The sequence below is a fragment of the Labrus bergylta genome, chromosome 2 (genome assembly GCF_963930695.1).
Source record: "Labrus bergylta chromosome 2, fLabBer1.1, whole genome shotgun sequence".
In the NCBI taxonomy this organism is placed as follows: domain Eukaryota; kingdom Metazoa; phylum Chordata; class Actinopteri; order Labriformes; family Labridae; genus Labrus; species Labrus bergylta.
In genome coordinates this window covers 21,716,348-21,743,470 of record NC_089196.1, presented here as the reverse complement: position 1 = coordinate 21,743,470, position 27,123 = coordinate 21,716,348, and the positions used below count along the sequence as shown (strand labels likewise).

At 39.5% G+C, this 27,123-nt stretch overlaps 4 protein-coding genes across 4 annotated transcripts; 1 reads left to right on the top strand and 3 right to left on the bottom strand.

Moving 5' to 3' along the window:
- Positions 1–2,637: 2,637 nt before the first annotated feature.
- Positions 2,638–15,700, bottom strand: LOC109987394 (cell division cycle protein 20 homolog B-like). The gene is made up of 12 exons (XM_065948818.1): positions 15,496–15,700; positions 15,112–15,171; positions 11,054–11,258; positions 9,805–9,899; positions 9,565–9,622; positions 9,141–9,257; positions 7,831–8,048; positions 7,578–7,672; positions 6,638–6,866; positions 5,792–5,917; positions 5,578–5,701; positions 2,638–4,411 (listed from the first exon to the last, which is right to left on the bottom strand). Exons 1-12 carry the CDS (start codon positions 15,562–15,564, stop codon positions 4,314–4,316), a joined length of 1,494 nt encoding a protein of 497 aa, XP_065804890.1. The 5' UTR covers positions 15,565–15,700; the 3' UTR covers positions 2,638–4,313.
- Positions 11,949–14,170, top strand: gpx8 (glutathione peroxidase 8 (putative)). The gene is made up of 3 exons (XM_020652241.3): positions 11,949–12,211; positions 12,383–12,644; positions 13,518–14,170. The coding sequence occupies exons 1-3, from the start codon at positions 12,005–12,007 to the stop codon at positions 13,679–13,681; spliced, it is 633 nt and encodes a 210-aa protein (XP_020507897.2). The 5' UTR covers positions 11,949–12,004; the 3' UTR covers positions 13,682–14,170.
- A 3,748-nt stretch (positions 15,701–19,448) lies between the features above and the next one.
- On the bottom strand, positions 19,449–23,085 carry mcidas (multiciliate differentiation and DNA synthesis associated cell cycle protein). The gene is given in 7 exon segments (XM_065962336.1): positions 19,449–20,283; positions 20,405–20,515; positions 21,453–21,670; positions 21,858–21,918; positions 22,379–22,458; positions 22,579–22,724; positions 22,726–23,085. Coding segments are annotated over 7 exon segments (1,131 nt in total). The 5' UTR covers positions 22,800–23,085; the 3' UTR covers positions 19,449–19,842.
- Positions 23,086–24,127: 1,042 nt separating this feature from the next.
- Positions 24,128–26,610, bottom strand: LOC109997674 (cyclin-O protein B). Its single transcript, XM_020652242.3, has 3 exons — positions 25,661–26,610; positions 25,215–25,400; positions 24,128–25,128 (listed from the first exon to the last, which is right to left on the bottom strand). The coding sequence occupies exons 1-3, from the start codon at positions 25,988–25,990 to the stop codon at positions 24,595–24,597; spliced, it is 1,050 nt and encodes a 349-aa protein (XP_020507898.1). The 5' UTR covers positions 25,991–26,610; the 3' UTR covers positions 24,128–24,594.
- Positions 26,611–27,123: the final 513 nt, after the last annotated feature.

Genomic DNA, 27,123 nt, shown 5'->3' with positions numbered 1-27,123 from the left:
CGTCGAGTGGAAAGATGTCCGTTGATGTCCTTTCGTTGCAGGACGGAATAAGACCGTTATCTTTCTGATAATCTGTTATAGTCTGACGCTCTCCGAGAAACTGAGATGCGTTCACTGGACAATCCGAGCTCGGAATTTAGAACACTGCCGGCCGCGGATTACCTGCGCGCCAAAACTTAAAACAAAGGAAGATTGTTGCAGGAAACAGGAGATAAGCTTGGGTCTCCGAGCACCAGAAGTCAGCGCGTGGAAAGAGGTCTAACAAGGGAAGTCTTGGAGTTTTGTCACCTGGCCGCCTTCCTGTGGGGTCTCCCTCAGGTTCCGGTCCCCCCTTTACGTCACACGTAGGTGTGAAGTACCGCAGGGAATTCTGGGAGAAGGAGTCCTTTTAGGCTTCCTTGTGATTTCAGTGAATCACTCAAATGAGACTTCCCACAAGGGTGCAGGCCCAAGTCCATTGTTTGACTGTCCTAAGCCTGCGTGGCCCAACAGCTGTTAATAGTTTAAGTCATTTGTGTGAGTTGTCAATCTGTTTTCACCACTTTGGACTGGTTTTCTGGGGGGACATACAGTCGAGGTTTAAGCTGAGTTGAACTGGTTTGTCACCATTCCTAAGGTGAGCACAGAGCAGGTGCTGTGTCTCCTTTAAATGACGCAATAAGACTCAGGTGACGCTTGCAGCTGAGACCTGTGTGGACGCAGACTTGAAGGAGCTACCATCACTCGACAGCCGACCCACACATGAACCTGAATGAAACCAGCCTTGTTCTATTCTTCGAGGTCCTACTAAATAAAAACTTAAGATAGATGAAGCCAGGACTCGTCCGTCACTCCCCAAAGCGCAGTCCAGTACAAGCAAGGCCGATTGCAGCCTTGTTTTCCAGTCATGAGAAGCAGTCCTTTCTCTCAATGTCCGTCTCTCTTCTTTCATACTTCAGGTTAGGTCTTACTTTTATGTGTAGTAGGTGCTAGCTCGTAACACAAGAAAAGGCAAGTCAAGTTTATTTATAGAGCTAATTTCAGCAACAATGTAATTCAAAGTGCTTAACGAAACGAAAGGGCAGAAGAAACAGGATATTTAAAAATCATTAAAGCGAACTATTACAACCCAAAGAGAAGATAAAATAAGAACAGAAATAGAAACTAAAATCTAGTAAGACAGTTTTAAAATACAAGTATGATAGTTAAAGTGCCGTGTCATATAGGCTAGTTAAAATATGTATAGCCTAAAGATAATTTATTAAAAGTCAAATCATTCAATAAAAGGCAACTGTTTACAGGTGAGTCTTTAACCTTGATATAAAGGAACGCAGAGTTTCACCGTACCTAAAGTTTTCTGGAAAGTTGTTCTAGATATACGTAAATGCTGCTTCTCCATGTTTTGTTCTGTCTCTGGGGACAAACCGCAGACCTGCGTCCTAGAGGACCTTAGTTGTCTGGATGGTGCATTTTCTTTATTAGAAGGGCACACATTTATTTTAGCCAATAAGTATTTTAAAATCTATTCTCTGACAGGTAGCAGTGTAAGGACATCAGAACTGGAGTGACTAGCATCATTCTGAATCATCTGCAGTTGTCTGACAGATTTTTAGGGAGACCTGTAAAGACACGTTATAGTCATCTAGTCGGCTATGTCTGAATCAGTGAGTACACCCAGATTTCTGGCTTAGTCAGCTGTTTTTAATGTTAATGCTTTGAAGCTGTGTGCTGACTTTTAATTGCTCCTTGGCTCCAAAAACATCTAGACCTACCTTAGTTTTGTCTCTGAAGAAAATGATGGCAAGGCCACTCATTAATTTATTCAATGCATCTACTCAGAGCAGGAATAAAAGTCACAGTCCCCTGGTGACACGGTAATGAAGATCTGTGTGTCACCGGCGTAGTTATGGTAACCTGTTTTGTTGTTGTCTTCAGTTGCATGTGTGCTTAACCTGTAGTCTGGTTTAAGGCCTGTAACCAGACCTTGAGCTTTATGAGCTCACACTGTAAGAGTGAAATCGGGACGGAGCGTAGACAATTGTTAACAAAGTTTCATTTGAAAACTCCAACGGACGGCGGTTGGTGAAAGAGAAGGAAGTGAAAGTTGTTGTAGGATATAGAAAAGTAGATACAATTGTAGATCAGAAGGACTTTACTCTTCTGTCTATCGATGTGGTACATTGATGTGAGCTTTCACTAAATTCCCCAAAGATAAACTCGTGATAGTCCTACATTCAGTGTTTAGCTTTTGAAAATAAAGTCTGGGCACATTCCAGGAATATAAAACAACCAGAAAGGAGGTTCAACAAATTCTGAGTCTGACCCTGAACTCTGAGTTGATTTACCTTCAGATGTGAAACTCTGAGTTTCTGGTTACAGAACAGCTGATTTTTTGACTTCCGGTATTTCAATCAACTAGGAGTAGGATGACTCAGAGTTCAGCGTGTTAAAGACTATGAAAAGCTAAATAAATGGAGCCCCTCTACTACAATTCATCATTGCAACAGGACAAAAAAAGGTCCTCGTGCTTTACCCCTCTCGAACTGGAAATCCTCATGCTGACATTTGACGAGTATGAAAAAATAAGTGGTGTGGGAGAAAATTGCTGCTTGACACAAAGCATAGGTTTTTATATTTATCTTTTCATTCAATATTTGAACACACTTATCAGATTGCAGGTGAAAAACTGGAATGGTATTGAACCAAAAATGTATTTTAATTCAAGGTGCAATCCAGTGGGAGAAAAGCGACTCGGAAGCAGCTGAAGAGGAAATATATAAGAACAGAGTTCAAACTGGACTCACTGGTACCTTACTTAAATCAAATTTGACATATTTTATAAAGTAAATATAATTCAGAGGCTATTTCAATGTCCATTAGCTTTATTTGGGTGAAATGTAATACTTGGGTGCCAACATAGACAACAAACTGAACTGGAAGGCCAGCACTCAGGCTGTGTACAAGAAGGTTATGAGCCGACTGTACTTTCTGAGGAAGCTGAGATCCTTCAACGTGTGCAGCAAGATGTTGGAGATCTTCTATCAGTCTGTTGTGGCCAGTGCACTGTTCTCTGCTGTGGTCTGCTGGGGGAGCAGCATTGGAGCTGGTGACACTAAGAGACTGGACAAACTCATTGAGAAGGCCTGCTCTGTGACAGGCTGCAAGCTGGACTCTTTTGTAGCGGTGACAGAGAGGAGGACTCTCTATTATGGATAATCCTGAGCACCCTCTGCACACCCTACTGGACAAACAGCGGAGCAGCTTCTTCAACAGACTGATACAACTCTGCTGTCACAAGGACAGATACAAGAAATCTTTCTTATTGAAGGCCATAACTCTGTACAACAGCTCACCTCATGCGAGCAGAGAACTGTCTTCATGATAATATCCGTCTCTCCATACTGTAATCTGTTCTGCACATGTTAAATTTACAAATTATCCCTGCACTCATGTTCACTTCATTTGGCTGTCTACTCGCCGTTATATTGTATAGTTTCTGCTTATTATATGTCTACACTCATGCACTTTAACTTATGTCAATACTGTCCATTTACTACTCTGTTTTAGCACATTTACATTTAATCTTCCATATTTAATCTTCCTATTTAAGACTAGTAATGCTAAATTAAACCCTGGTTGTATATATTCACATTCTTAGTTTTGATATTTTTAGTACTTATTTACTTTGTATTTAATATTATATTATGTTTAGATTTGCTAACATTGTGTTTTTTACTCATATTGTGTGTTGGATAACCTGCTGCTGTAACGCCACAATTTCCCAGTTTGGGATCAATAAAGTAATTCTATTCTATTCTACTTATTGGAACAATATGAAAAAAAAATAATGATTGCTTTTATCTTTGTAGGATGTAAATCAAATAATAATTTGACTGCTCTGGGTGGTGTTGGTGATGTGAGGCTTTGTAAGATTATTCAGTGTGAAGAAAAACTGTTAATGCTCAAATGTCATGTGAAAATGTTAATCTAGGGGGTCTAAACTCTTCTCCTGATGTAAATGTAGGCTAATTCTATTATAGCCTGAAGTAGCCCCTTCATCCGTTCGTCATCTGTAGGGCCCCTCGACAAGAGGACATGCCGTGTTTGATAAAAAAGTAATTCTGTAAAGTAGCTAGAATAAAACAAACACGCATATGATATGGACTGAATGAATGAATAAGGAACTAAAAGTGTGTTTCTGACTCTGTTTGACGAGGACACACCGTGGTTAGTTCAGAAAATGGGACAGGAAATGTGCAACCTCTGAAAACAACATTACTGAGAGACTGAGCTACTAAACATTGACAGAGCATGATAATGAGTGATGTTGATCATTAAAGGTCCCAGATGTGAAAGCGTTGGTCTGCTCCTGCAGAGAAAATCTGAGAACTATCGGGATTTGAGGCCAAGTGCAGGACCCGCTGAGAATGCCCTAAACAGAAAAACAAAATCAAGTTTGAACAATACCTTTTTGATATTTTTCAGTGCATTAATGTTTTACCAACTTCAATTCATTATTACATTAGTGCTTACCTTGAAAGACTTGCTTTAGCTGACTATAAGGTGTTTTTCTTTGTTTTTACTGTTAAATTTCAATTTGAATGCAATATTGCTCATTCACTCAACTGTAAAGAAAGGTTTTAGGAGTTTATACATTTGAAATTATTGGTTGGTCGTTAGTTGCTCTTAAAAACAATAGGATAGAAGTAGGAAATATAGAATACATATAAGTGATAAGTACCAAAGGGCAGAGTATCTAAAGAAATAATAAGCTATGTAGAAGCATTGAATATCAACAACATTTACAAATATAAATATACAAAATGTGATGAAGTGAATCTAAATACTAAGTCATCCTGATCTTTCAGCTCAAATCAACATAACAGTAACTGCAATATATAACTGAATACATAAGAAATGACAAAGATTTATGAACTCAAACATTTTTGTAAATAATCTTAAAAGGGTTTCAGAACACATTTATTTTTACATATTGGTTATTTATGCCTACAGCAATTCCCAATACACCAGGAAACTGAGAAGTCTGATTTCAAATGTTTGACTTGTGTTTTGTTTCAACTCATAGTTTCACATTTACTTTGAAGCCTGGACATAAATGAGTAATCACACAGTCATGGTTTACACCCTTGTCATAAACGAAGGCAGAGCTGTAGCTGTGGTCCAACTGACACACTTATTCTGCTATATGAACAATGATGCAATCCATTTTGTGCCATGAGGCTGTAGTGAGGTTGTCACAATTTTAAGTTTCATATTTTTGTCCCTTAAATGAAAGAGAGCAAGAACTGTCTCAATGGCAAATGTGTTCTGGATCAGAAAATTGGCCAATACATTTTTGAAACTTAAACATGTGAAAAAGTTTGCTTGACAGTTTTGGTTGAAAAAAAATTAAAAAGAATTACCCCATATTGGGTGCTACTGAAACTTTAGTCAATATTTTTATTATTTAGATCTTTACAAATATTTTATTGAAGTAAAAAATGCTGGTTTCGGGACAACCCTAGGCTGTAGTGAAGGTGATTCACAGAGATGATTAAGGCCTGTAGTGGCACATAAATGTGTTCCAGGTTCTCTAACCTGTGAGCTGGAAGGTCGGTCTGAGGGAGGGAAACTCCCAGGTCCAGCAGGTGACTTGGTGATGAGGAAGGCCGTGACCTGTGACCAGAGATCTCTTCTTCTCAGCCCATTTAAGAGAACAGATCTGCAGTTGTAATCATAAAGAAAAACATTAGATATTTATTAACAGTAAAAAAAAAAACAACAACACTATAACTTTGTGAGCCTTTAGCACCTGTGAGTTAGTGTTTACAGAACTAATACAAGATGCAGAATCTGCGTCCCAGATCCTTAACTCTCCATCTTTCCATCCTCCTCCTGTAGCAATCATCTTCCTCTGCCATGGACACCATCCCATCGCCTACACACACAAACACAATGAACTATAAGATGGCTGATTATTAAAGTAAAACTCATCGTGAACAGTGTCAGAATCAACTTAACTTACTCTTTTTAAAGATATATTGTTGGGCTTTTTTATACCTTTGAGAGACAGGAAAGTGAATAGAGTCAAAAACCAGAGAGAGAGAGAGAGAGAGTGGGAATGACATGCGGCAAGGAGCTACAGCTCATATTCAAATTGAGGACTATAGCCTCTAAACATGGGATGCGTAAACTACAGTAACCTCGAGGCCACTGGAGCCCCAACTTACTATATTTTAAACCTCTGTGTAAATATAGCTAAAACCCTTAGACATACCAACCAGTAACAGGTCATTCAAATACACACGAGCCAGCTCATTTTAACAGAAAAATGGATGATACTGTATGCTGCCAATTGTTTCCTCACCAAAAAAAGCAGTTTTAAGCATGTCAAAGGTCAACACCCTTTGTCAACAACAGAGTAAAATGCATTTGACAAGCAGAGTTGTGAGTTCACTTCAGTGCCCCTTGTCCCTCCCTTTTTTTTTGGTAGAACTTATCCCACTGAATGACCATAGGTACACTATACACTACAATTATGTCAGTGACCCTTAACTCACTTTCTCCAAACTTTCCAAAGTACCCATAGATATAGAGTGCAAATTCAAGTAGCTGCAGTTTATATCCCTAAAGGACTCATCTGGAATCAATCACTGACCTTTACAGCGCAGGGATGTTTCATTGTAGTTATTGGCCGACGTGACCTTGTGAACCCTGCGACGTCACTATCCCATATACAGAGAAGGCCCTCTGTGGAGCCACTGGCCAGCATGTTGTCTCCTGGTGACCACTGCAGGCTGCAGATCCCGTCCTGCTGCACAGCTGCACCAACCAGAGGTGCAGGAACCCGAGGGTCAAAGTGATGGATACGTCCAAGAATAGAGCCGCTAGAAGAATTCGTAAACTGTCAGCAACCAGTATAAACACTGCACACTACATATTGATACAGTCATTCCCTTTATCATACCTGTTATATTTCCTTTTGCTAAAGAATTTAACCCGTCTAGATTCTGAAGTCACTACGTCTGTTCCTGCACTGTAGGACAACGCTTTAGGACACAAATGTTGCAACGCCTGCCAGTTTGTTCAGGAAGGCAACTTGACATGTATCATTCTCCACAATCACCGGACAATCACATCTTCCCTATTGGCGGTCTATATAAGCTGCAAGATCTCTATTGTCTTGAGACTTGAGTTAACAGATTAAAATGAACTTTAAAGCGCCCGACCCCTTTTGGAAAGTTTCTCTATGGAGATTTAATCTTGCTTCCAAATATCTGACCTTTGTCTGCAGATTGTCCGTAGTCTCTTCCAGGGATGAAATACTTATTTCAATTCATTCAAGAAGCCAGTAATGTGGTTTTGCGTATATTTCAAAGGATTTCGACAACATATCTAGCATTGTTCCTCAATCATCAAGTGTTTGGCCCTGTGTTTACCCCATTAGCTTGAAACTATGTTGTCTAAATTGTGTACATCTTTTGAATTTCAGCATTTTCATTTCCCACTGAGGCTGAGATACACCCCTATGGCTAAATATAGGTCTATGAATTATACCTAAAATCTGCACAAGCTTTTTTTCTTGTGAGAGCACATACCTGCTGAGTAACTGCTGCTTCCAGGAAAGAGCTCTGACCACAGACAGGTGTGAAGGAAGACACCTCACCCTTCGGTTCTGTTCAACATCCCACAACTAAAGAGTCAAAGAGAGAGACCGCAAACTATCAGCCTGCTGATTCAACCACAGGTGATACACTTCCTTAGAACAACCCCCCCCCCCCCCCCCCAACTTCAGTTTCCATGAATCAGTTTCCATTCTCTTTTTGCTCATTTAATCTCCACAGTGTTTACCTGTATCTCCCCTCGCCTGGTCCCGATGCACAGAGATTTGCCGTCTCTGCTCCAGCACAGAGACGAGACAGACTGAGTCTGAAGGTGCAGAGGTCCTGGTTGTGGACTCGGGCACAAACATCCCAACAGAGCCTGAGTTTCTGAGTTCCAAAGGTAAACAGAAGAGCCCAGTGCTAATGCAATCACACCATTACAACTGCAGTCGAGTACATTTGAGTCTGAAGAGAAGAGATAGAAGAGAGAGAGAAGGACTACAAGCCATACTGTGCCTGATGAGTCAAGCAGCGTCAATCAGGATGAGTCTGAACTGAGAGCAAAGCTGTGGTCGCTCTTCAAAACCGAAGTATGAGCTGTTTCCATTCATTTTTTTTAAACAACAGGATCGTTGGAGGGGGTTTCTGACTGATTCAACTTCAACTTTATTGTCCCCTAGTGGAAATGTGTTTTGTAGCCAGGTGAAAACAGGAAACAAAAAGACACACAGACACATAGAGTCAGACAATAGAAACAACAAACACCATGAATAATAAATACATTAATACTTGACTTCATCAGGCAACATCAAGAAACTGAGAATGTATTAAAAACATAAAACCATCTACAAAGATTTTACAAAGCCAACAAGTAAAATCAGATTACCATTTAATCAAACGTATGTTTCCAGCATGAAACTTTCAATCCCATTTGAAGCACTCTCCTCAGAGCATTTAAATACTGGTGAATTTATTTTGTATTATTGTATTGGCCTTAAAGTTGTGAACGTAATAGATTGACGTTTAAACATAGAAAATTAGTTCATAAACACCCACAATAGAGAATTTATACTTTCCCCCAAAACTGAGAACATGACTTCAGTGGTAGATCTTTAGAGTAGCCATGAGTCATTCTCTATCGTGCAGCATGACCACTTGGTTGGAATTGATGAGTCAAAAATGTAACTTTCATTGATACTTGCTTTAAACCGATACACACTTTGTCCTTCAATGGATGCTCTGCTGCTATTTAAAACTCACCAGAGCACATAACACGTCTCAATCTGCATCAAATAGTCCCCCATTAAAATACATGATCTCTTTCTGTTTAACTAGCAGTAACTGAAAGCTGCAGAGTCCATCTGTTTTATTACATACAACTATATTTTGTAAATGAGACAGTGTCACAGACAACATAATTTAACACAAAGGCTAAAGAAACTGTCCGGCCCTTCTGTTGTGTTTGTCTTTGCATCAAATTAAGCAACATCCTTAAAACGCTGAAGGATAAAAATAACTTTTTGGACGAGAATAATGCAGATTTGAATCCATTCTTACAATAGTCATTCATCAGCGTTGGTGCTGCCATCTTTATCACAGCCTTTACTTGCAGAGTCACAGAAGCTTTCTCCAGAACAGCAAACGGCTGCAAGTCATGTAGTTTGTCATCAGAGGCTAAAAATGAAACATATATTTCAAACACACTCAAACAAATTACAAACACAAAGTCTCACAATCAAGCCATACATTTTTTTTCATTCTGATGATATGTCACACTCTCACTTCCTGGAATGACATCATGCAGTACAGCTCTACATATGTGTGTGTGTGTGTGTGTGTGTGTGTGTGTGTGTGTGTGTGTGTGTGTGTGTGTGTGTGTGTGTGTGTATGTGTGTGTGTGTGTGTGTGTGTGTATGTGTGTGTGTGTGTGTCTTGAAGCATTAGGAGTGCTTCTATAGAAAGAAACAAAGTCATTCTTTACCTTTACCAGCCTGTTGAGAGATCCCATGTTCTTTAACTGCATCTCTCCACACCCAACCCTGCAGATAATAATCATTCTTTTGGACATTCATTCTTTCACACTGTGTGTTATCAAAAAAGTGGCCTGAATAATTTTTCTAATCTCTTTGCAGAGCCTCTTTCTTTATTGTCTTGAATGGAAGATGACATACCCACAAAAAAATCTTTGCACCATAATTTAAGGTAAGTCCCTTAAACAAACCTGTTGTGGGGCATTTTCCTTGGCAAGATGAGAAGTGACAGTGCGTACTGTGGGTGCAGCAGCGATGCAGGTGGACACATCTGTTTTTGCTGTCTCTGATAGGGACAGGATAATATCACATATGACATCACGTTTACAAATCAGTGACTTAGTGACAGACCGATATAGTATAGGTAACATAAGGGAATATAGACATGAAGATCTGAGGATAAGGGAATCTTTCATACAGCTGTTTAGTAACGGAGTAAGATAATAGTTCTGTCTACTATACAACAAAAATGTGGGATGTTGCTGGTACCCTTATGGAGATTAGACTCATTCCTCTGGTAATGTATGACATGTTCATTTATACCTTATACCAATCACTTCTCAAACATGCACGAATAAATGTTACGACCATTATATGGGGTTAATCTGTTTTTGTTTTTTTTGCATGGGCAGTTTAAATGTTTAATCGTAAATGCAACACATTTATTGTAATCTATTATTTTATCATGTGTCACATTTTAACCTGAAATTCAGTAAAATGTTGAAGAACGTGCATATATTTAAATTAAAATATTTCACCTTGAATTCTAGGGAAGTGGGAGCATCAGTCATCTATAATGAAAATACTGAAGAACATGTGTGTTGTCACACTGTTGCTGCAATGCGTTGTAACAGTGAGTTGTTACACTGTGTTTATAAAGTGTGTTGTTACAGTGCATTGTTAGAACAGGTTTTACAGACACGTATTATAGCTAGGTAAAAACAACTAATAATAAAAAATAGAACAAAATAACCTAAATTACAACACTTGTTAATCCATATAAACTTAATACAAAATTTGGAGGTTTTAGTCTAAAAAATAAGATCGTTAGACTTGGTAAGATTCACAGTTTTGTCGTGAAATTTAGTGTCCTGCATTTAGCAGAGTTTGGGTAATTCCTTAATCAGCAAAGTTTGGATGCAGTGGTGGTTCTAGACCACTTTTACTGAGGGGGCCAAACTGGGGCCAGTTGTTTTGTCAGAGGGGAACATTAAACCAAGGTGAAAAATAGACAAAGACGATCGCTTTAAAAGCGTGGTGTCCGTGGTGGCCAAAGGGGGAACCAAGCTCAGTGTTACAGGGGCACTGGCCCCTGTTGGCCCCTGCCTAGAACCGCCCATGTTTGGATGAGATTACAATGATGTTTCTTTTATGTCGGTGAGCTCACTATCACAGACACGGCCTCCTTTACATTCTCTGTGGTGTGTTTGGTTTAAATACCTTGAAGGTTTCCCCGGAGGACTTTGTGTTGTGGTTGAGGAGAGTCCAACACCAGCCTCTGACAGACTGTATCAAACTCAAAGCTGGGCTCACACTGCCCCCCAGTGGTCAGTGGTGTACTGGCAGCGGGACACTCACTGCTGCTCCTTCGGGTAATCCTCCTCCTGAAACGCTGGTATGAAACACGATGGCTGTTGTTTTGTTCCTGCGAGGACGGAATACTGATTATAATATATCATATATTGAATAGTTTCAGCAAAAAAAAATATAAACATAATTCTGGTTTATCCCATAATGCTCTACATAATACATCTTCAAACTTCAAACGTAACTTCACAGTGTCAAGCAAGCAAATGAAGATGTAAAACTTCCTGTGTTCACTTTCAAAGAAAGGCTGAAAAAAGATGTGGCTCTACTGACCACTTTCAGTACATAACCTATTTGAAGGATTTCCCAAAGCAATTGATCTATGTAGTGTTCAAATGTTTGCTTGATTAATGTCAGCCTTGCATAAGCAGTAAAATGTTATACTAATAATGTGCAAGTTATCTTTTATGATGGACAGACAGACTAAATAATACACTCGAATAGTTACTATACCTATGTTGTGCATTTAAACTCAACTACGACATTGTTTTAGAGATGAAGCTCTCAGGCAGTATAGATTAATCAGAATCTTAAAAGTCTAATTTTGTTTTTCTTAAAGGGTCCATTCTGCACGGTCAATAGCCCTTTGTTTTTTTCTATTTTTTTTTTATTATAGGCTATGTGTAGGTTACTATTTTCTCATGTGATATTGAGGAGCAGCATTGCTTTTATTGTGTCAGAACCATTAGTACGTTGATACCGGCATTCTCGCTGTGTTTTGTATCTAACTTGACTCATTTCTTCTGATCCGCCCCGAAAAACGTCTTGGCTGGAGCCTCCGTTCTTCGTTCTTCCCCCTCCAAGATGGAGGCCTTAGGGGGCTACCCGGCCAAGTCCTCTAACCCAAAAGCGAAGAAGTTGACGGTCCTGCTCAGCATGACAGTCGGCGTGGGTTGTTTGTTCCTCCTGCAGACGCAGCTGGTGAAGCCCAGAAAACCTCAGGATTTTTATTCGTTCGAGGTCAAAGACGCGAAGGGGAGAACGGTTCCTTTGGGGAAGTACCGAGGAAAAGTACGTACACATCATCACCAGCCTGCTAAGTTTGTGAAGATATCTGCGCAAAACCTTGCGCAAATTATCCAAGTGTCATCTGAGGGCACGTTTCGTAGCCTGCAGAAGTTTTTTTTCTTCCAGCATTCATGTGAACTCATTTAAGCTCTGTTTCCCCCCCCTCTTGTCCAGGCGTCTTTGGTTGTAAACGTGGCGAGTCACTGCGAGCACACGGAGACGAACTACAGGTCTCTGCAGGAGCTCCACAGGGAACTGGGCACCTCTCACTTTAACGTTCTGGCCTTTCCCTGCGGTCAGTTCGGGGACACGGAGACCGGGACCAGCCGAGACATCGAGGCTTTCGCCAAGTCCACCTACGGCGTTACTTTCCCTTTCTTCAGCAGGATCAAAATAATGGGCTCAGAGGCAGACCCTGCCTTCAGGTTCCTCACAGGTGGGCAAAAGAACTCTATCCGTCTGCTGTGCGCTCTATTTCATAAACACTGTTGTAGAAATGACAAGTAGCTACATCGTCTCATTGTGATTGGGATCTGTATGTGGTTCAATTTATTTAAAAGGATGACTTTAAGAAATGTATATTTTTACAATGACAGAACAGCACCGTTGGTACTTTCCTCAACAAACTTTGAATTTCCTTTAGGCCAGTAAATGTTGATTTAGTTATATGATTAAATTATTCATTTTGTGTATTAAACACAGATGCCCAGTTGTCGCCTACTTTTTTTTTTTCTATCATTTGGGATATAATTAGCAAGTCCTACTGTGACAGCCTTTTTTTCTTTTTCTTTTCTTCTTTTTACAGTTTTTGTTTGATAAAACTATTTAGGCCTAGAGTTTGTTCTATAACCTTCCCTCTCTAAAAAAGAAACATCCCATGTCCCAAATAATCCCCTCAAAATGCATCTGTAAACATGTTGTTATGTTTGTGATTCACTAAATGAGTTGTCCAGATTTTGTGTTTGATACTTCAGAACATGAGTGTTAAAAAATGAAGCATTGAATGAAGAAGAAGCAGCCGGATATTGTTTTAAACTCTGGCAACTCCATTGGAGTTATGTAATGATAGCCTATATTGATACCCTGTATCAACTTAATGAGGGGTTTTGTCTGCCCTGATCATAAATTGACATCCCCTGCTACAATGTTCAGGTTTGCTTTTATTGAATATATCAGAAAGTTAGACATAAAAGATTGTTTATATCTGTGTTTACAATGTTACTTATGATACCTCTGCCAAAGTTTCTGCATTGCTACAATCAGTTTGTAAGCAGAGTAATTAATTAGTATCTGATGTCCTGTGTTTCAGATTCTGTGCAGAAACTCCCCAAGTGGAACTTCTGGAAGTTTCTGGTGAACCCAGAAGGGAAAGTGGTCCACTTCTGGCGAACAGATGAGTCCATGGAGAGCGTCAGGCAAGAGGTGGCGACGTTGGTGCGAGAAATCATCCTGAAGAAGCGGCAGGAGCTTTGATGGAAAGCTTACATCAACACATACTGAACACAAATCTATGTGGTGTCCGTGTTTCCAGCAGAGGACTGACTGAACTCTGAACTGTTACAGTGAGTGTGGTCAGGAGATGTCTCGCTCCAGGAACAGGCAGGATTAAAAAAAAATAAAAAAAAGATCCAGTAGTTTTAGCCTTCAAGTCAATGAACAGTCACTCACAGCTAGTCACCATGTGTGAGTCTGTGTTTGCATGTGAAAGGGGATCATCCTGAGGTTGACAATCATTGATGAACATTCCTGACAAAGACCACTGCTGCAGCTGAAGGATTGTTAAGCCATCGAAGTGGATTTTTATAAATGTTCAGTTAGAATTGAGTCTCTCCTTCATACCAACTCTTTATAATGTTTACATCACAAATATTTCTTAAGGAGTAGTATTAGATTTTGTCCTGTTTTCACTGATTTGAGCCCAGGAAACTTTCCATCCTACATTAAAACAAGTTTGTTGATTTATACTGTTTTCTTTTCTGTAATAAATTACTTAAATGAATTAATTGATTATCAAAACCTGTCGGGAGCAATTAAACAGCTGACAACTACTCAATAAGCTGTTTCAGCTTTAAGTCTGAATGTTTAAAAATGGAAATTTCCCCTTGCAGGGATCAATTAAGTAAATCTTCTTTGAATATGTACAAACTGCTGCAGAAATGAAGACTCCTGAAACCCAATCATCCTTTCTGAACCGGTAGATGTTAACTGCAAAAGCCTGTGGTGTTGATTTAAATGGTCAGTTGGAGGGCAGAAGCAGGTAAGCTGGCACACACAAAATCAACCAGCTAACAAGACACTGCCTACCAGCCAGCCATGGACTGAGAAACGTCAGCGTTATCTTTTTGAACTGTTATATGTGCACCTGCTTTTCAAAATATACCCCATTTATTTGAGTCTAGAGGATGCCCATGTTTTCTGATGAACCAACTTTTTCACCATATCTCAATGCATCCAATAAATGAGTAAATTATAAGCATATGCAAACGTGACTGTTAAGGTAGCAGAGCAGTGTGAGCTGGCCACAGAAACGTCAGCTAACATTACACTGCCTCCCAACCAGACACAACTCCTCAGCCTTTGTATGCAAATACACTGATTTGACTATAAGCTTAGCCGAATGTTAATCTACTAAATGTAAAGTTTATTATCTTTCACACATTCCCCTCCTGACCTCATTCTACTTTCTATTGTCAGGGGTGAATGTGTTAGTGTGCAGGATGTTTGAGGTCGGTTGCAGTAAACAGTGCAGCTGACAGCTGTCAATCAATAGCACACAGCCAGCAGCAGTGCACTGCCATACTGTCACAGCCTGGACCAGAAGCTGCAGGGGAGGATGCTGCCAGCCAAGAACAAGTTTAATTTGTCTTTTTTTTTTTTTTTTTTTTTTTTAATTTTCCTTTTACCTTATAGTGAAAGCGTCTTCTCTTCCCTGCAAAATGTCTCTGCATTCTCTTCACGCTTTCCTGATTATGAAAAACAAAAGCCAGGTAACTAAGACACTCACAAAAATACAAAATAAAGCTGCAAACTTATTTTAAATGAATCATTCAGAAAGGTTGGTGTTAGTTTATTTAAATGATATAGGCTGCAGTATCAGTAGATTTAATTTTATCAGCATTTTATAGTGAAAGAGTTGCATTAGTGTAACATCCACGTGTTTAGAGGTTGAAGTGGTTGCCTGGTAGCCTACCAACAGCAACATGCCATTAAGTGATATTAAAGTAATAGACCTAATACACCTGCTAGTCTACTGTTTCTATATTATTTTAAAAATGTAGACTACTCACCCAGTCATCATATAGGCGCATCTTTGCTCTCCATGACGTCTCTTTTCTCTCAGTCGGGTTGAGGAGCATGCCATGCCTTGTGCACCTGTCGTCTGCTCTCCTGCACGAGCTGCTCCACTAAATAGTCTCCCCGGGCGGACGGAGGAGCGGGAAGCACTGTCCTCTCATCTGCTATTGGCGGAAGAGGAGGGTTTTTTTTTTTGTTTGTTTGTTTTTTCAATTGAGTCCTCGTGTCCAGGGATTCCCTGCGCGTCCCTGTTTCTACGGGAGACAAATAGAAACAGTCAAAAGAACAACGCTGTAATCAGGTAGGCTAATAAACCCCAGACAAGGACAGACTTTAATGTCTTTGAGGTGTCAATTTACCAAGTTTATCATGTGTCTATCAGCCTTTTCTCCGACCTTTGTCACCTATAGACTATAGGTGAAGAAAAGTAGGCTGGTTTAAACATTTTCATGATCGTTATTGCGAATGGAAAAAAAAAAGTGATTTAGGCTTGTAAAATAATGTAAAGGAAAACAATTAACAGCCTTTATGTATAGGCTACACTTTAAAGAAAGATTAGCCTATGTTTTAATAGGCTAGTTGGTATTAAAATTTACAAAAAAAAACTAGGTCACCAATGAGTAAGGTCTTTTTACCTGCTCTTTTGTAATGTTAACAGACAAAGAGTAAGGTATTTTACCTGCTTTTTGTAAAGTGTCTCGAGATAACACTTGTTATGAGTTGACGCTATACAAATAAAAATTGATTGATTGATTGATTGATTGATCAGAAATGATAAAAGGTGGATGTGCTTCAAAGTAAGTCTACTTATTAAATAAAATATTTCAACATATTGTCTCGACCCTTATAGCAGTAAGAAATTCAACAGCTGGGCAAAAAAATATATATATTTTGGTTTAAGTAAAGACAACAATAGGCATATTAACAGCTACAACAAATAATGAATGGAATGACAATGAAGCATTTGCAAATATTTGTATTTCACTGTAGTCACTGAGTTATAGGCTGGTCTTCATCTTTAGATAATAGGCTACTTTAAACCGAAGTGTCACAGTAACAGTCAACAAATGCGTCAGCACTCATGTATTTTATAGCAACAGACGCATTGGTGGTCTAACAGTTCCTGTGTTCAACAGTCACGCAGTTTTGCGGGAAGAGGCCGTGTCTCCGCGGGCCTCACGAGCGGGTCTTATGACGAGCTGCTGTGGCGCTAAGTGGGCTGAACGGCGCGAGAGCGGCGCACGTTCTCGCCACCTGCCACCTCCATATGTGCTCCGTCCGCGAGCTCCAGCCTGGAACAACAGACAGGTGCTTTAGTCTAACACACGCAGCAGCCTGATGGAGCAACAGGAAGCCACGAAGACGAATACTCTTATCCACATCCAAATAAAATCTAAATAAACTAGGTCATATCCCGAATCCGATACATCCTGAGAGTCTATATTTCACTTTATGAATACATGGTTCTAAAAATATTAAGGTTCAATTCTGCTCACTCCAATATATACTATTTAAAAATTGTTTATGTTATGTTGAGATTCTATTCAAGTAGGCTTTTCGTTGTAAGATGTTGTAAAACTATAGCGATAGTCTATATATTTAGCCCTATAGTTTATATGCAGATATAGGAACTAGGCCTACATGTGTTTTGTTGGACATTGTTCCCAAGTCTTGTGTTTTTCCCGACTTAAATACATGTAGGCTTGTAGCTTGCTTTTATAGCTTCATGAAAATAACCACAACATGCTACACCAGCATCCCTCCAGAGTATTGCCTGTTAATGTTTTTTTTGTTTGTTTCTTAATATATATATATATATTTTTTTTTTTTGTTCACCACCTCTTTCCCGCGGGACTGTGTTCTGGTTTGCAGCCTCCCCTGCAGGTTTGGCTTCTGTCACCTTAGAAACTCATTGTGTCTGTATTATACTTTCCCCTCCCGCATCGCCCCTCGCAGTTTGGCGGTAGCTTAACCGGTCAAATGTGTCACAAGCAGCTTAAACACAGCTCGACCCTCCGTGCGTCTCTCCACGGCGCTGCTGCTGCTGCTGCTGCTGCTCAATGACAAACGGAGTGTTTGTTTTCAGTTAAAGTGGATAAAGCCGAGTCTGGTGTCGAGCTAAGCTGACGTGAACGTGTGTGCTCGCTGCAGTCCACAAGAGGCTGAAGACAAGCGTCCTGTTTGATTTACGTTGTCAGCAGGAATTTAAAGGGTTAACGGTGATCTGGGCTGTGGTCAACCTGAGGGGTCAGGACCATTCAGGTAGCAGATTCAGTGTGAATGTGTAACATTTCTGCAGATACAGGACACTTTTTTGTCCCTGATTATCAGTAGGATAATTTCACATGAAATGATGCATATTAGTCTAGATAGATAGATAGATAACATAGATAGATTGCATAACTAATACTCAGCTATTTTAAAGTTCTGCATTGAGAGGAAATGTATGTTAATAGCCTATTATAAATACCATGCCTCTAAAGTGTTCATACTGTAAGAACTTGTTCCTGTCCCACTTTTCTGAGATATATAGCCTACTATTCTCAAGAGCCTATAAGAACACTCGCATATCTTGGGAGGAAAAAACAAAACAAAAACAAAACAAATTCAGAATCACCAAATGTAGGCTACAGTGAACATGTAGCTCCTCACTCTTGGATGTCGAGGAGTTCAGGTTTGAAATTGCAATAAAGGTTATACTCAAGGTATAGCGGCCCACTAGACATTGGTGGTTAAACAACAAATGAGTTGATATTAATGCTGTTTAATGAATTCATATAACAACTAAAAACTTTAACAGTCCTCCATCCATCAATCAGGATCTTCTTATCTTCCTCTGTGTTGCTGATGGCAGCAGCAGCAGTCCTGTAAACTGTCTCCCCTGATGCCTCCACTGTTCTAAAGCAAAAAGGGCCAGGTTTGGGAAGTGTAAACAGGTGTTTGACCTGAGACAATGTCCTCTGCACCAGTCTGCCTCACACAAACCCACAGCTGAAGCATCATACAGAGAGGCTGTAGAAAGAGTACATCATAGATACACAAAGATAAGAGGCCATATCCTCTTGCGATAAGTTCTTCTTCTTCTCATGTTTCCTCCACTTTTTTTTTTTTAAATGAAAGTTTAAAAAAAAATGAAACTCTATTCGTGTTGTAATTTGTTGCATACATTACAGGATGGCAGTTCACACATTGAAATAAAGGTACAATGCAGAAGCAAGAAGCAAGAATAAGTAATGATTATAAAATAGAAGTATTTTCTACATTTATTTATATAGAATATGTTACTGGAAGATGAAACTGACACATTGGAAAAAGAGTTCAAATATTAGAGCCGTCAACAGTTTATATGAAGCTCACGTAAAAAAAAATGTCCATGCGTATCTAAAAGCTGAATAATCAAGATTTTTTAAATTACTTTCTGCCTAATACTTTATTCTAACTGTGTAAAGAGATTTAAAATTATTACTAGCGTCATAATAAAATAATATACAGTAGCCTATCTATGTGAGATTCACCTACCTTTTAGGACTATTTTTTTAATTCCATTATAGTCATTGATTTATACTGCAAAATTACACCATATTATGAGTGTTACAAAGCTTTTTGAGACAGATGTTTTAAACACCTGGATTGTTGTGGCTGCAGAAAACCAGCAGGTTTTTTTCTACCAATAAATCACTATTTGTGAGGAAAAAAAAAATCTAAATTTCAATGTCAAAAACAAGGATATAAACTAGGATGTTGGCTGCAAAGCATCATGATCGATAGGCACTTTTTCAGGCCACACAGTCACTCAGGCAGGAGACAAAAGGGAAGGAAGTCCCTGCCTCTTTAAGAGGTCGTGAGGTCAAATCTGTTTCACTACTCAAACAAGGAAAGTTCACGTTGAAAACAGTTTCTTTCCATTTGTTTAACTCTGACTTATGTCCTCTTCTCATAATAGAAATCGATCAGAGACAGCTTTTGTTTTTAAAACGTTTATTCACAAAATTTAAATAATTTTTCACTTCTCTGAGACAAAACAAAGAAGTGTAAAAACAGGCATGACATTTCTTTTTATCATGGCTGGATCATTACATATAGAGGCATGTAAACAGAAACACAAAGAAAACAAAAGCTCAGGCAGTGTTATTTCCTTTGTTAGGCACCACCATTGACTGATTAGCTTACATGCTACCTGAGGAAGACATCATTTAATCATTCACAGATATCACTATAGATTATCAGTTAAGCATTAACAGTCACAGGGGCCACCCACACTTTCAGTCTGTAAAAAAAAAACGTATGGCACTTTTATATCCCTAATTAGAGAACCAGTTCTTCATGTGTTACTCCTGGTTTCAGCTGAGGTTGGGAACCCAGCGGAAGCGATATCCCCCTTGCTGTGTCGTCGAGGTGAAGGCTCGTCCATGAGGAAGCACCTGAGTCCTGATGGTGCTGTGTTCTCTGATAGAAGTCCTGAAAGATGAGACGCTCTCTTCATGCTCTGCTCCGTCCTCCTTCAGACTGCATTCTTTGGAAAAAAAAGTCTGTAGACCTGAGAATGCACCGTACATGCGAATGGTCTTTGATTCCTCATGTGGTTCTGTTCCTTTGGCAGAGCTGTGCAGCACAGCGTTGCAACGTGTGCTAATGTCTCTCAGCATGTCCTCAACTGAGCCAGTGGACTCAGTTTCGTATCCCTCGTCGAGACGCTGCCTCTTACAGGGACTGAGGGAAGTACTGTCCCCACGAGGCATCACTGACTCAATTATATTGTTGTCCCTGACTGTCAACAGTTTCTGGAATAAAAAAAAGGTAGAAAAACAAACAGAAATAAAGGGTTAGATGTGGATTATGACATTGCAGGCTCATACAGTTATATATTGTATCCAGGATGAAACCATGTTTGCATTCACTCACTTCGAGCACTGAGGCAAGGTGCTTTGCACGACTGGCCAGCTGTCTGAGGTGAAGATTTCTGTTCTGAAGTGAGTCGATCTCTTCCTGTTTTCTATGCAGAGTCTCCTGGAGCTGCAGACACACAAAGAGAAATATGTTCTGTTACTCTAACAGAGGACAGATTGCACTTTCATTTACCTTGGCATGACCAATTTATGTAAAACAGTGTGTTTAGATACTGTTAGAATATGCATACTTCAAATGTAGAACCATTAAACCCAACTCATGACAACCACAAACTTCCCTTTCATTTGCTTTTACCATTTTCTACCTCTTTTGTTTGTCTGTTCATTTGCAGGGTGACCTAAAAAACTTTATTTTTGAATTCAACTACGAATAGTGTACCATCTCTCGCTGTCTAAGCAGCCTTCTAGCTGTATGTTTTAAGCACAAGAATTGAATAATTGTATTTGTTTAAACAAATCTTGCAGGACACATTCTTTTTAAAAACAAACTGGATCAAAGAAAAGAAAACTCCAGATCATTTTTCTAAGCATATTTTTGAAAACATAAAATCACACAATAGCTTTAAAAAAAAAAAAAAAAACATAATCAGTGCGCACCCATAGGTGGGAGTTACAGCTGGTGTAGGAGACTTCAGAGAAAAACATGGGCAAACAAAACTTTATAAGTATCCTACTAAAAACGGTCAAAGCTACACCTCCAAAAAATTTATCTATCATGCCTTGCTTAAGGTGCAGGATACGTTAAGAAAGAGTGTTCCTAGAGGGGCAAAGTGCATCGCTTTCTGAATAACCGTGTTCAAATAAGGTTTTCAATCTTTCTAATATATATATAATAATATATAAATGCTTTTAAACGAAGTATTCAACCCTCACTTTAATTTAATTTAATTAAGTGCTTTGTTTTTTTTCTTCCAATATATCAGTTATATTAATGCATGATTTGGATCAATTATACCACAAATAGATGTTGCCTAATCCTGTGCATCATATAAAGTTAAAAAGCAAACTGTACTTTGCTCTTAAATCTCACAGTAAGGATTTACCTGATTGTTAACCTCCATGGACTCTCCACAAGCCCTCTCTTGCCACTGTGCTATTCCCTTCCAGAGAGCTCCATCCTGGATTCCTCCTTCTGTGGAGGAGTGCACCAGACTTTCCTCTGTGGAGAGGTACCTCTGAGGGGTGAGTGGAGGTATAACACATCCCTGAAATGGTACCAGTTCAGCTGGAGACAGACTGCTCTCCAGAGTGGAAGGAGAATCTGACAGCGGAGACAAACACCCAGGTCAGTTTACAGGTCTGAGACTACATTTCTGTGATGCAAAGAAGATTATATAAACATTCAGATTATTTTTTTTCCTGATGATTATCATCCAATCACCAACCTTTCATGCTTGTGTATAATATTATGCATTTCCACAGTGGAAGATTTGGTTTGCTTCACTCACCTGCCATGAAATCCAGCGCATAATCTCCAAAGTCTTGATCATCTGCTTCAGATTCAATTACCTGTGTGCATAAAATGGAATGGTTAAAAAAATGCATAAATAAATAAATCCATAACAAAATCATTAAACGAAAAAAACAATGTATAGCTGCTCCAGACCTGGAAACCCCACAAAGAACACGCAGGGTAATGTGGATTTATGGCAGAACATGTCGAGGTGGTCATTTCTGCAAGTGTGCCGTCTCGTAATGCGTTATTGCGCACGGTGAGCTGTGCCAAAGAGGCAGCTTGTGGACAAAAACTTGTGAGTTCTAGCCAATTAGCGGTAACCTGCGTGTCATGAGTAAACAACAGTCTCATTTGTGCAGAATTCCAGCACAGCGTGTCAAACATTAACAGCCTGTGGTAGTGATAGGGAGCTGCTTATCCCTCTGAGATGGATTTAAGTTATTGTAAATGAATGGATGGATTTAAACTTAAAATGTCTTTATAAGGATAATACATTTGGAGTTTTTTTCTCACCTGAGAGTCGAGGGAATTGCTCTTCGGTCTCACCATAGACGCACAGTCTTCCAAATCGTCCCACGCAATTGTTGAAAAAGCTGCAAAACAAGAAGAAGGCGTCTGCATGATTAAACCGTCGACATGTAGCCATTTGTGTGCTGGATTCATATTTACACACGTGATGGCAGTTCGCCAACAATGATGCCAGAGATGCATACCTTGCTCAATGATGCAGGGGAGCTCCACGTACACAGTGACAGGGCTGCTGCTTCTCGGAACCAGCACTTTATCCTGAAGGTAGAAAGTAAATAAACGTCTTCTATACAGACCGGCATTGTGTGAATATAAAGAACAAAAAATGTCAAACCTTTTTGTTTCCGGCAGCTCTTTGATTGGGGCCAACAGCACCAAACATCTTTCTGTCTCTTTGCATCTTCATCAGCTGAGCTCTGGCTGCAGAACTGAACTATCTTGTTTTGATTTAGAGCTGATATAGCCCAAATTCTCCCGGTTTGTGTTTCTCTGTGCCGCGGCTTCATAGTTTTGGCCCAATCAAATGCACTTCCTTAGTCTCCAGGGAGTGACAGCGTCCTCGGAGATTAAATTGGTGCAGACTTAACGGTTTTCCTGGTCTGAAGTGTAAAGTGCTACCGCGCAATAACGGCGCCAGTACAGCAGGTGCCCTCCCTCCGCCTGCAGCCAAATATTTCCTGCACATTGTCAGAGACACATGCGAAACCTGGCATGGTTATTCCGCACCGTGTCTCTTTTACAAAATGTATCACCTTAGTTTGTTTTTTGACAGAGACATGAGCACAATCATGACGGATTATCGAGGTCTTTATTACTACCAGTAATGCTTAATACAGCTATATTACCCAGTGCGTAATTTCTTCCCAACTGTGCGTAAAATATCTCCCCATATTAGGCCAAGGCCTGTTGCCACATTTATCGAATGGAAAAGGAAAAGGGTAATTAGAGCAGACAGCTCAGTAAACACTGGTGACAAATGCCTCGATTAGTAAACAAACATGACTAAGCCTTGTTGGCCCTTAACGCTGAATGGCTGAATGCACCTGTGTGGTCGACACCGTGTCAGAAGGTCGAGATGCCACGCGTAATGGATTATCAGAGAAAGCCCCTAATTCGACCAGGCTGTGTTGGCACAGTTGAGTTGCACAAAGTAACAGATAGATGGTGTGGGTACTGACCTCCAGGCAAACAGCTACAATAGCTTATAAGCCTCAAAAATCACATACTTAGTCTAAAAAGTAGATGTATTCATGCTATCAACTCTAAGAGGTCCTTATAACGTCACAGAATAAATGCATGCCAGTCTTATAATGCTTTCTTTGACATTGGATCCAGCTTCTTTCTTTTTTTTTAGCAATCTAACAGTGTAGTCATATAGTTAAATAGAATCATAAATACTGCAGTGAAAGTAAAAATCTCTGTTATGCAATATTATACAATCAAACTTTTTTTTTTGCACTACTCATCATTGGACTTTTGTCTTATTTAGCCTTGTTTTTTTGTTTTTGTTTATTTATGTTTATATTTAATGTTATACTTTTGTACATTGAGAGCACAGTTCCCCAAAGACAAATCCCTTGTGTGTGTAAGCATACATGGCTAATAAAGTTGATTCTGATTCTGGAAGATAATGCAGACATGGTTTCTATTAAATGTTAATATGTGATAATAATAATAATAATAATAATAATAATAATAACATTTTGACAGATTTATTTTACATGAGAGGTTTTATTTAATCAAAAAAGCATCACAAATGTTCAAATTTTGTCTTCGCATTTAATCACCCATTCAAACACCAACACAAAAATATTTTATGATCATTTATTTCACAATACAAAAATCAATTCAATATAGCACATTTTCAGGGTCCTTCATTAAAAGTAAAAAAAGTGACATAAACCTGCAGCAAGTCAGAACATATGAAGTAAATAATGACTTTGAGACAAAAATAAACAGACAAAATGATAAAAATAAACAGAATAAATAAATAAAGTATAGTAAACAGTAAACTACTAATAAATATATAGCATCTATACCTTAATGTAAAACATTCAGTGATCGCAATCCAGTGATTGTTTATGAGGTATACATCAGGTTAAAATTGCATGAACACCAGGATGAATTTATTAACTCAACCCATAGAATGTAACACATAGAAAAGAGGGAGATTTGGCATTTTGAATTGGGGCACAATTGTGCTACATCACATCTAATGCCTCTTGGTTTAATGACACCAACAGCCTTAGATTGTCTTTGCATTCCTGGACCAGATTGTGTTTTGCTGTCGTAGATTGGGTACATAGTTCATCCATAATACTTCCCCACTGGTCTTCCTGTGACTGCATGTTTGCATGCACAACATGCCCTTGTTCAGTTTTCAGTAACTCACTGGCTAGACTCAGTGCGCAGCAAGCAGTCAGAGATGGGGGATAGTTGTTGAAAGCGTAGTCTGCAAGACTCAACTCACACACTTTTTGTGCAAGGTTGCTGCACTGCCTGAGTATTTTAGTGTCCTGAGTCGTTCTTGCAAACTTGTCACCGCCTGCAGATGAAAGCTGGGCAGCATCAATGCAGTTGGTAAAATAGTCCAGGAAAAAGGCCAGGGTGGGTGCAGAGAGACAGAAGTTAAGACGCAGGAGGATGAGACACTCCAGGTTGCAGAGCTGCTCTTTAGTGAAAGCGTCACAGCAGAAAGACAAGAGATGGCAGATCCGTGGTGAGCCCATCTCCACCTGAGAACATACATCAAGATAGTAAGTATTATTAATGTAGGCTAATCCAAAGAGGCAAAGTATTTGATCCTTAAACATTTACAAACCTGTTTACTGGCCAGGAGTAGTGCAGTGACCCCAAGTAGCTGGAAGCAGTCAGCAGCCACCGGTGTGGATGCCAGGAACCGATCCATGATGTTCACTGACAGGCAGCAGCATTCAAAAGATAGACGGAAATGTTTGTGTACAGGGATGAGCCAGCTGACCAGTTTACACCGAGCCTCTGCAGTCAGCTGCAAGTGAAACAGAACAACCGTAAGTATTTAAAAAAAGAGGGTTTAGGTAAGCAAAATGGGAATAATAAGCACATGGTGGTGTTGACAGTTAAAAAGTGTCCTTATTCATTAAAAAAAAAAACAAGAAGATTTAGAAGATCAACAATTAAATATTTTAACACATCATGACTGTATCTCATTGAATAACTGGAAACATTCAACATTAATTGACTAATATCTCTGACCTAGCACTGTATTTAAAGAATCGTATAGCCTACTTGTGGTTGGCGTGCAAGGCTCTTGCATGGATGAAACTTCTCCTCCCTGGCCCTCTGGATCATGTAACCGATGTCTCCATACTGCAGGTACCAGGTGGACAGCTCTCCTGCAGGAGGCTCGTCTGAACGGAGCGGCGACACGTCTATCCGAACGGGGGAAGAAGTCGGCGAGGATTCCAATTCTTCCTCGAAACCGGAGTCACTCATCTTTGCCATTAGTTTCTGCTTTCTGTGCCGGCTAGTGTGGCGCCGCTGGACCGGTGTGAGCACTACTGCTGGGGTCGTTCTTCTCCTTTTGTAAACATTCTCACCGTCCTCAAATGACACCATCTCCGGTATCTTTCACTGGAGCCTGTTCGCACACCTATTCATTAGTCTACTGAACTCTTGTCTATACTGGATGTTGGTTGAGAGAGCTGGTGAGGGGAGTTCCATATGCTTACGTCAGTTTCCCGGGGTCTACCCCGCTCGTGCAGCGCACCTTTCTCCCGTCGCCCCGGCAACCGAGGCGAAACACAATTTGTCCCATGTAGGAATTGATTACCCCAAACCTTGAACCATATGCCACACTATGTGCTGTTTGAGTGCTTGATCTAATAGCACCAAATTATCGTTTCCTTAAGATAGTGAAAAAAAAATGTTCACACAGGGAAATGTTTACCTAGAAGATGATGATAATATTTAATTGTGCTGAATTAATGTGTTAAACGTGCGAAAAACACATAAGTGAAGTCATTTAATTTACATTTTCCTGAATGACCTTCTATATATTTAAAAACAATTAAGTGTCAAACATTGCTAAAGAAGTCCAAAAGGAAGAGACTGGGGTATAGGGTCCGAGCATCATTATTTTTTACCAGCTGAAATCTCATAGTTAGGCCTGTGACTTTTTGTTCTTAATTTTTAATAAACATGTTAATCCTACCAGAAAAATTGGGGATTAATTTAGCAGAATAGAAATCTGTAGCCAATGTCTTCACATGAGATGTCCCTATGTGACACGAAATAAGATAAGATAAGATATACTTTATTCATCCCAGCAGGGAAATTTAGGTGTTCCAGCAGCCAGCATTCATACAAACACACAACACAACACATATATGCATACATATCCCACCCATACAAAAAACATGAGCCCACAATACAGTTTGATATATGATATATGCAACTCAGGCTAAAGTTTAAAAGGTTAAATGTCTTCTGTCCTTACTTAAAGGGGAGTCGTTGTAAAGTGCAATTGCAGTAGGTAAAAAAGTATTTTTAAATCTGTCCTTTTTGCAGCTTAGCTGCTGTAACCTCCCACTAAAAACACTCTTTTGTGCAAGATTGTGTAAGGGATGCATGTTATTGTCCATAATGTTCAACAGTCAAATGTTCAAATGTCCTCCATGAAAATCACACATAATATGCATATTATGAGTTAAAATGTGTTGAAAATAGAATGTTTTTATATGAAGATGGCC

Coding starts and splice junctions, on each gene's coding strand:
- gpx8 (XM_020652241.3), top strand. CDS start 12,005: ATGGAGGCCTTAGGGGGCTACCCGGCCAAGTCCTCTAACCCAAAAGCG. Junction 12,212..12,382: donor TGGGGAAGTACCGAGGAAAA/GTACGTACACAT, acceptor CCTCTTGTCCAG/GCGTCTTTGGTTGTAAACGT. Junction 12,645..13,517: donor TGCCTTCAGGTTCCTCACAG/GTGGGCAAAAGA, acceptor CCTGTGTTTCAG/ATTCTGTGCAGAAACTCCCC.
- LOC109987394 (XM_065948818.1), bottom strand. CDS start 15,564: ATGCTCCTCAACCCGACTGAGAGAAAAGAGACGTCATGGAGAGCAAAG. Junction 9,623..9,804: donor AGGAAAATGCCCCACAACAG/GTTTGTTTAAGG, acceptor TATTATCTGCAG/GGTTGGGTGTGGAGAGATGC. Junction 5,702..5,791: donor CTGTAAACACTAACTCACAG/GTGCTAAAGGCT, acceptor TTACAACTGCAG/ATCTGTTCTCTTAAATGGGC.
- LOC109997674 (XM_020652242.3), bottom strand. CDS start 25,990: ATGGTGTCATTTGAGGACGGTGAGAATGTTTACAAAAGGAGAAGAACG. Junction 25,401..25,660: donor GCCTTGCACGCCAACCACAA/GTAGGCTATACG, acceptor TTTCACTTGCAG/CTGACTGCAGAGGCTCGGTG. Junction 25,129..25,214: donor TACTCCTGGCCAGTAAACAG/GTTTGTAAATGT, acceptor GTATGTTCTCAG/GTGGAGATGGGCTCACCACG.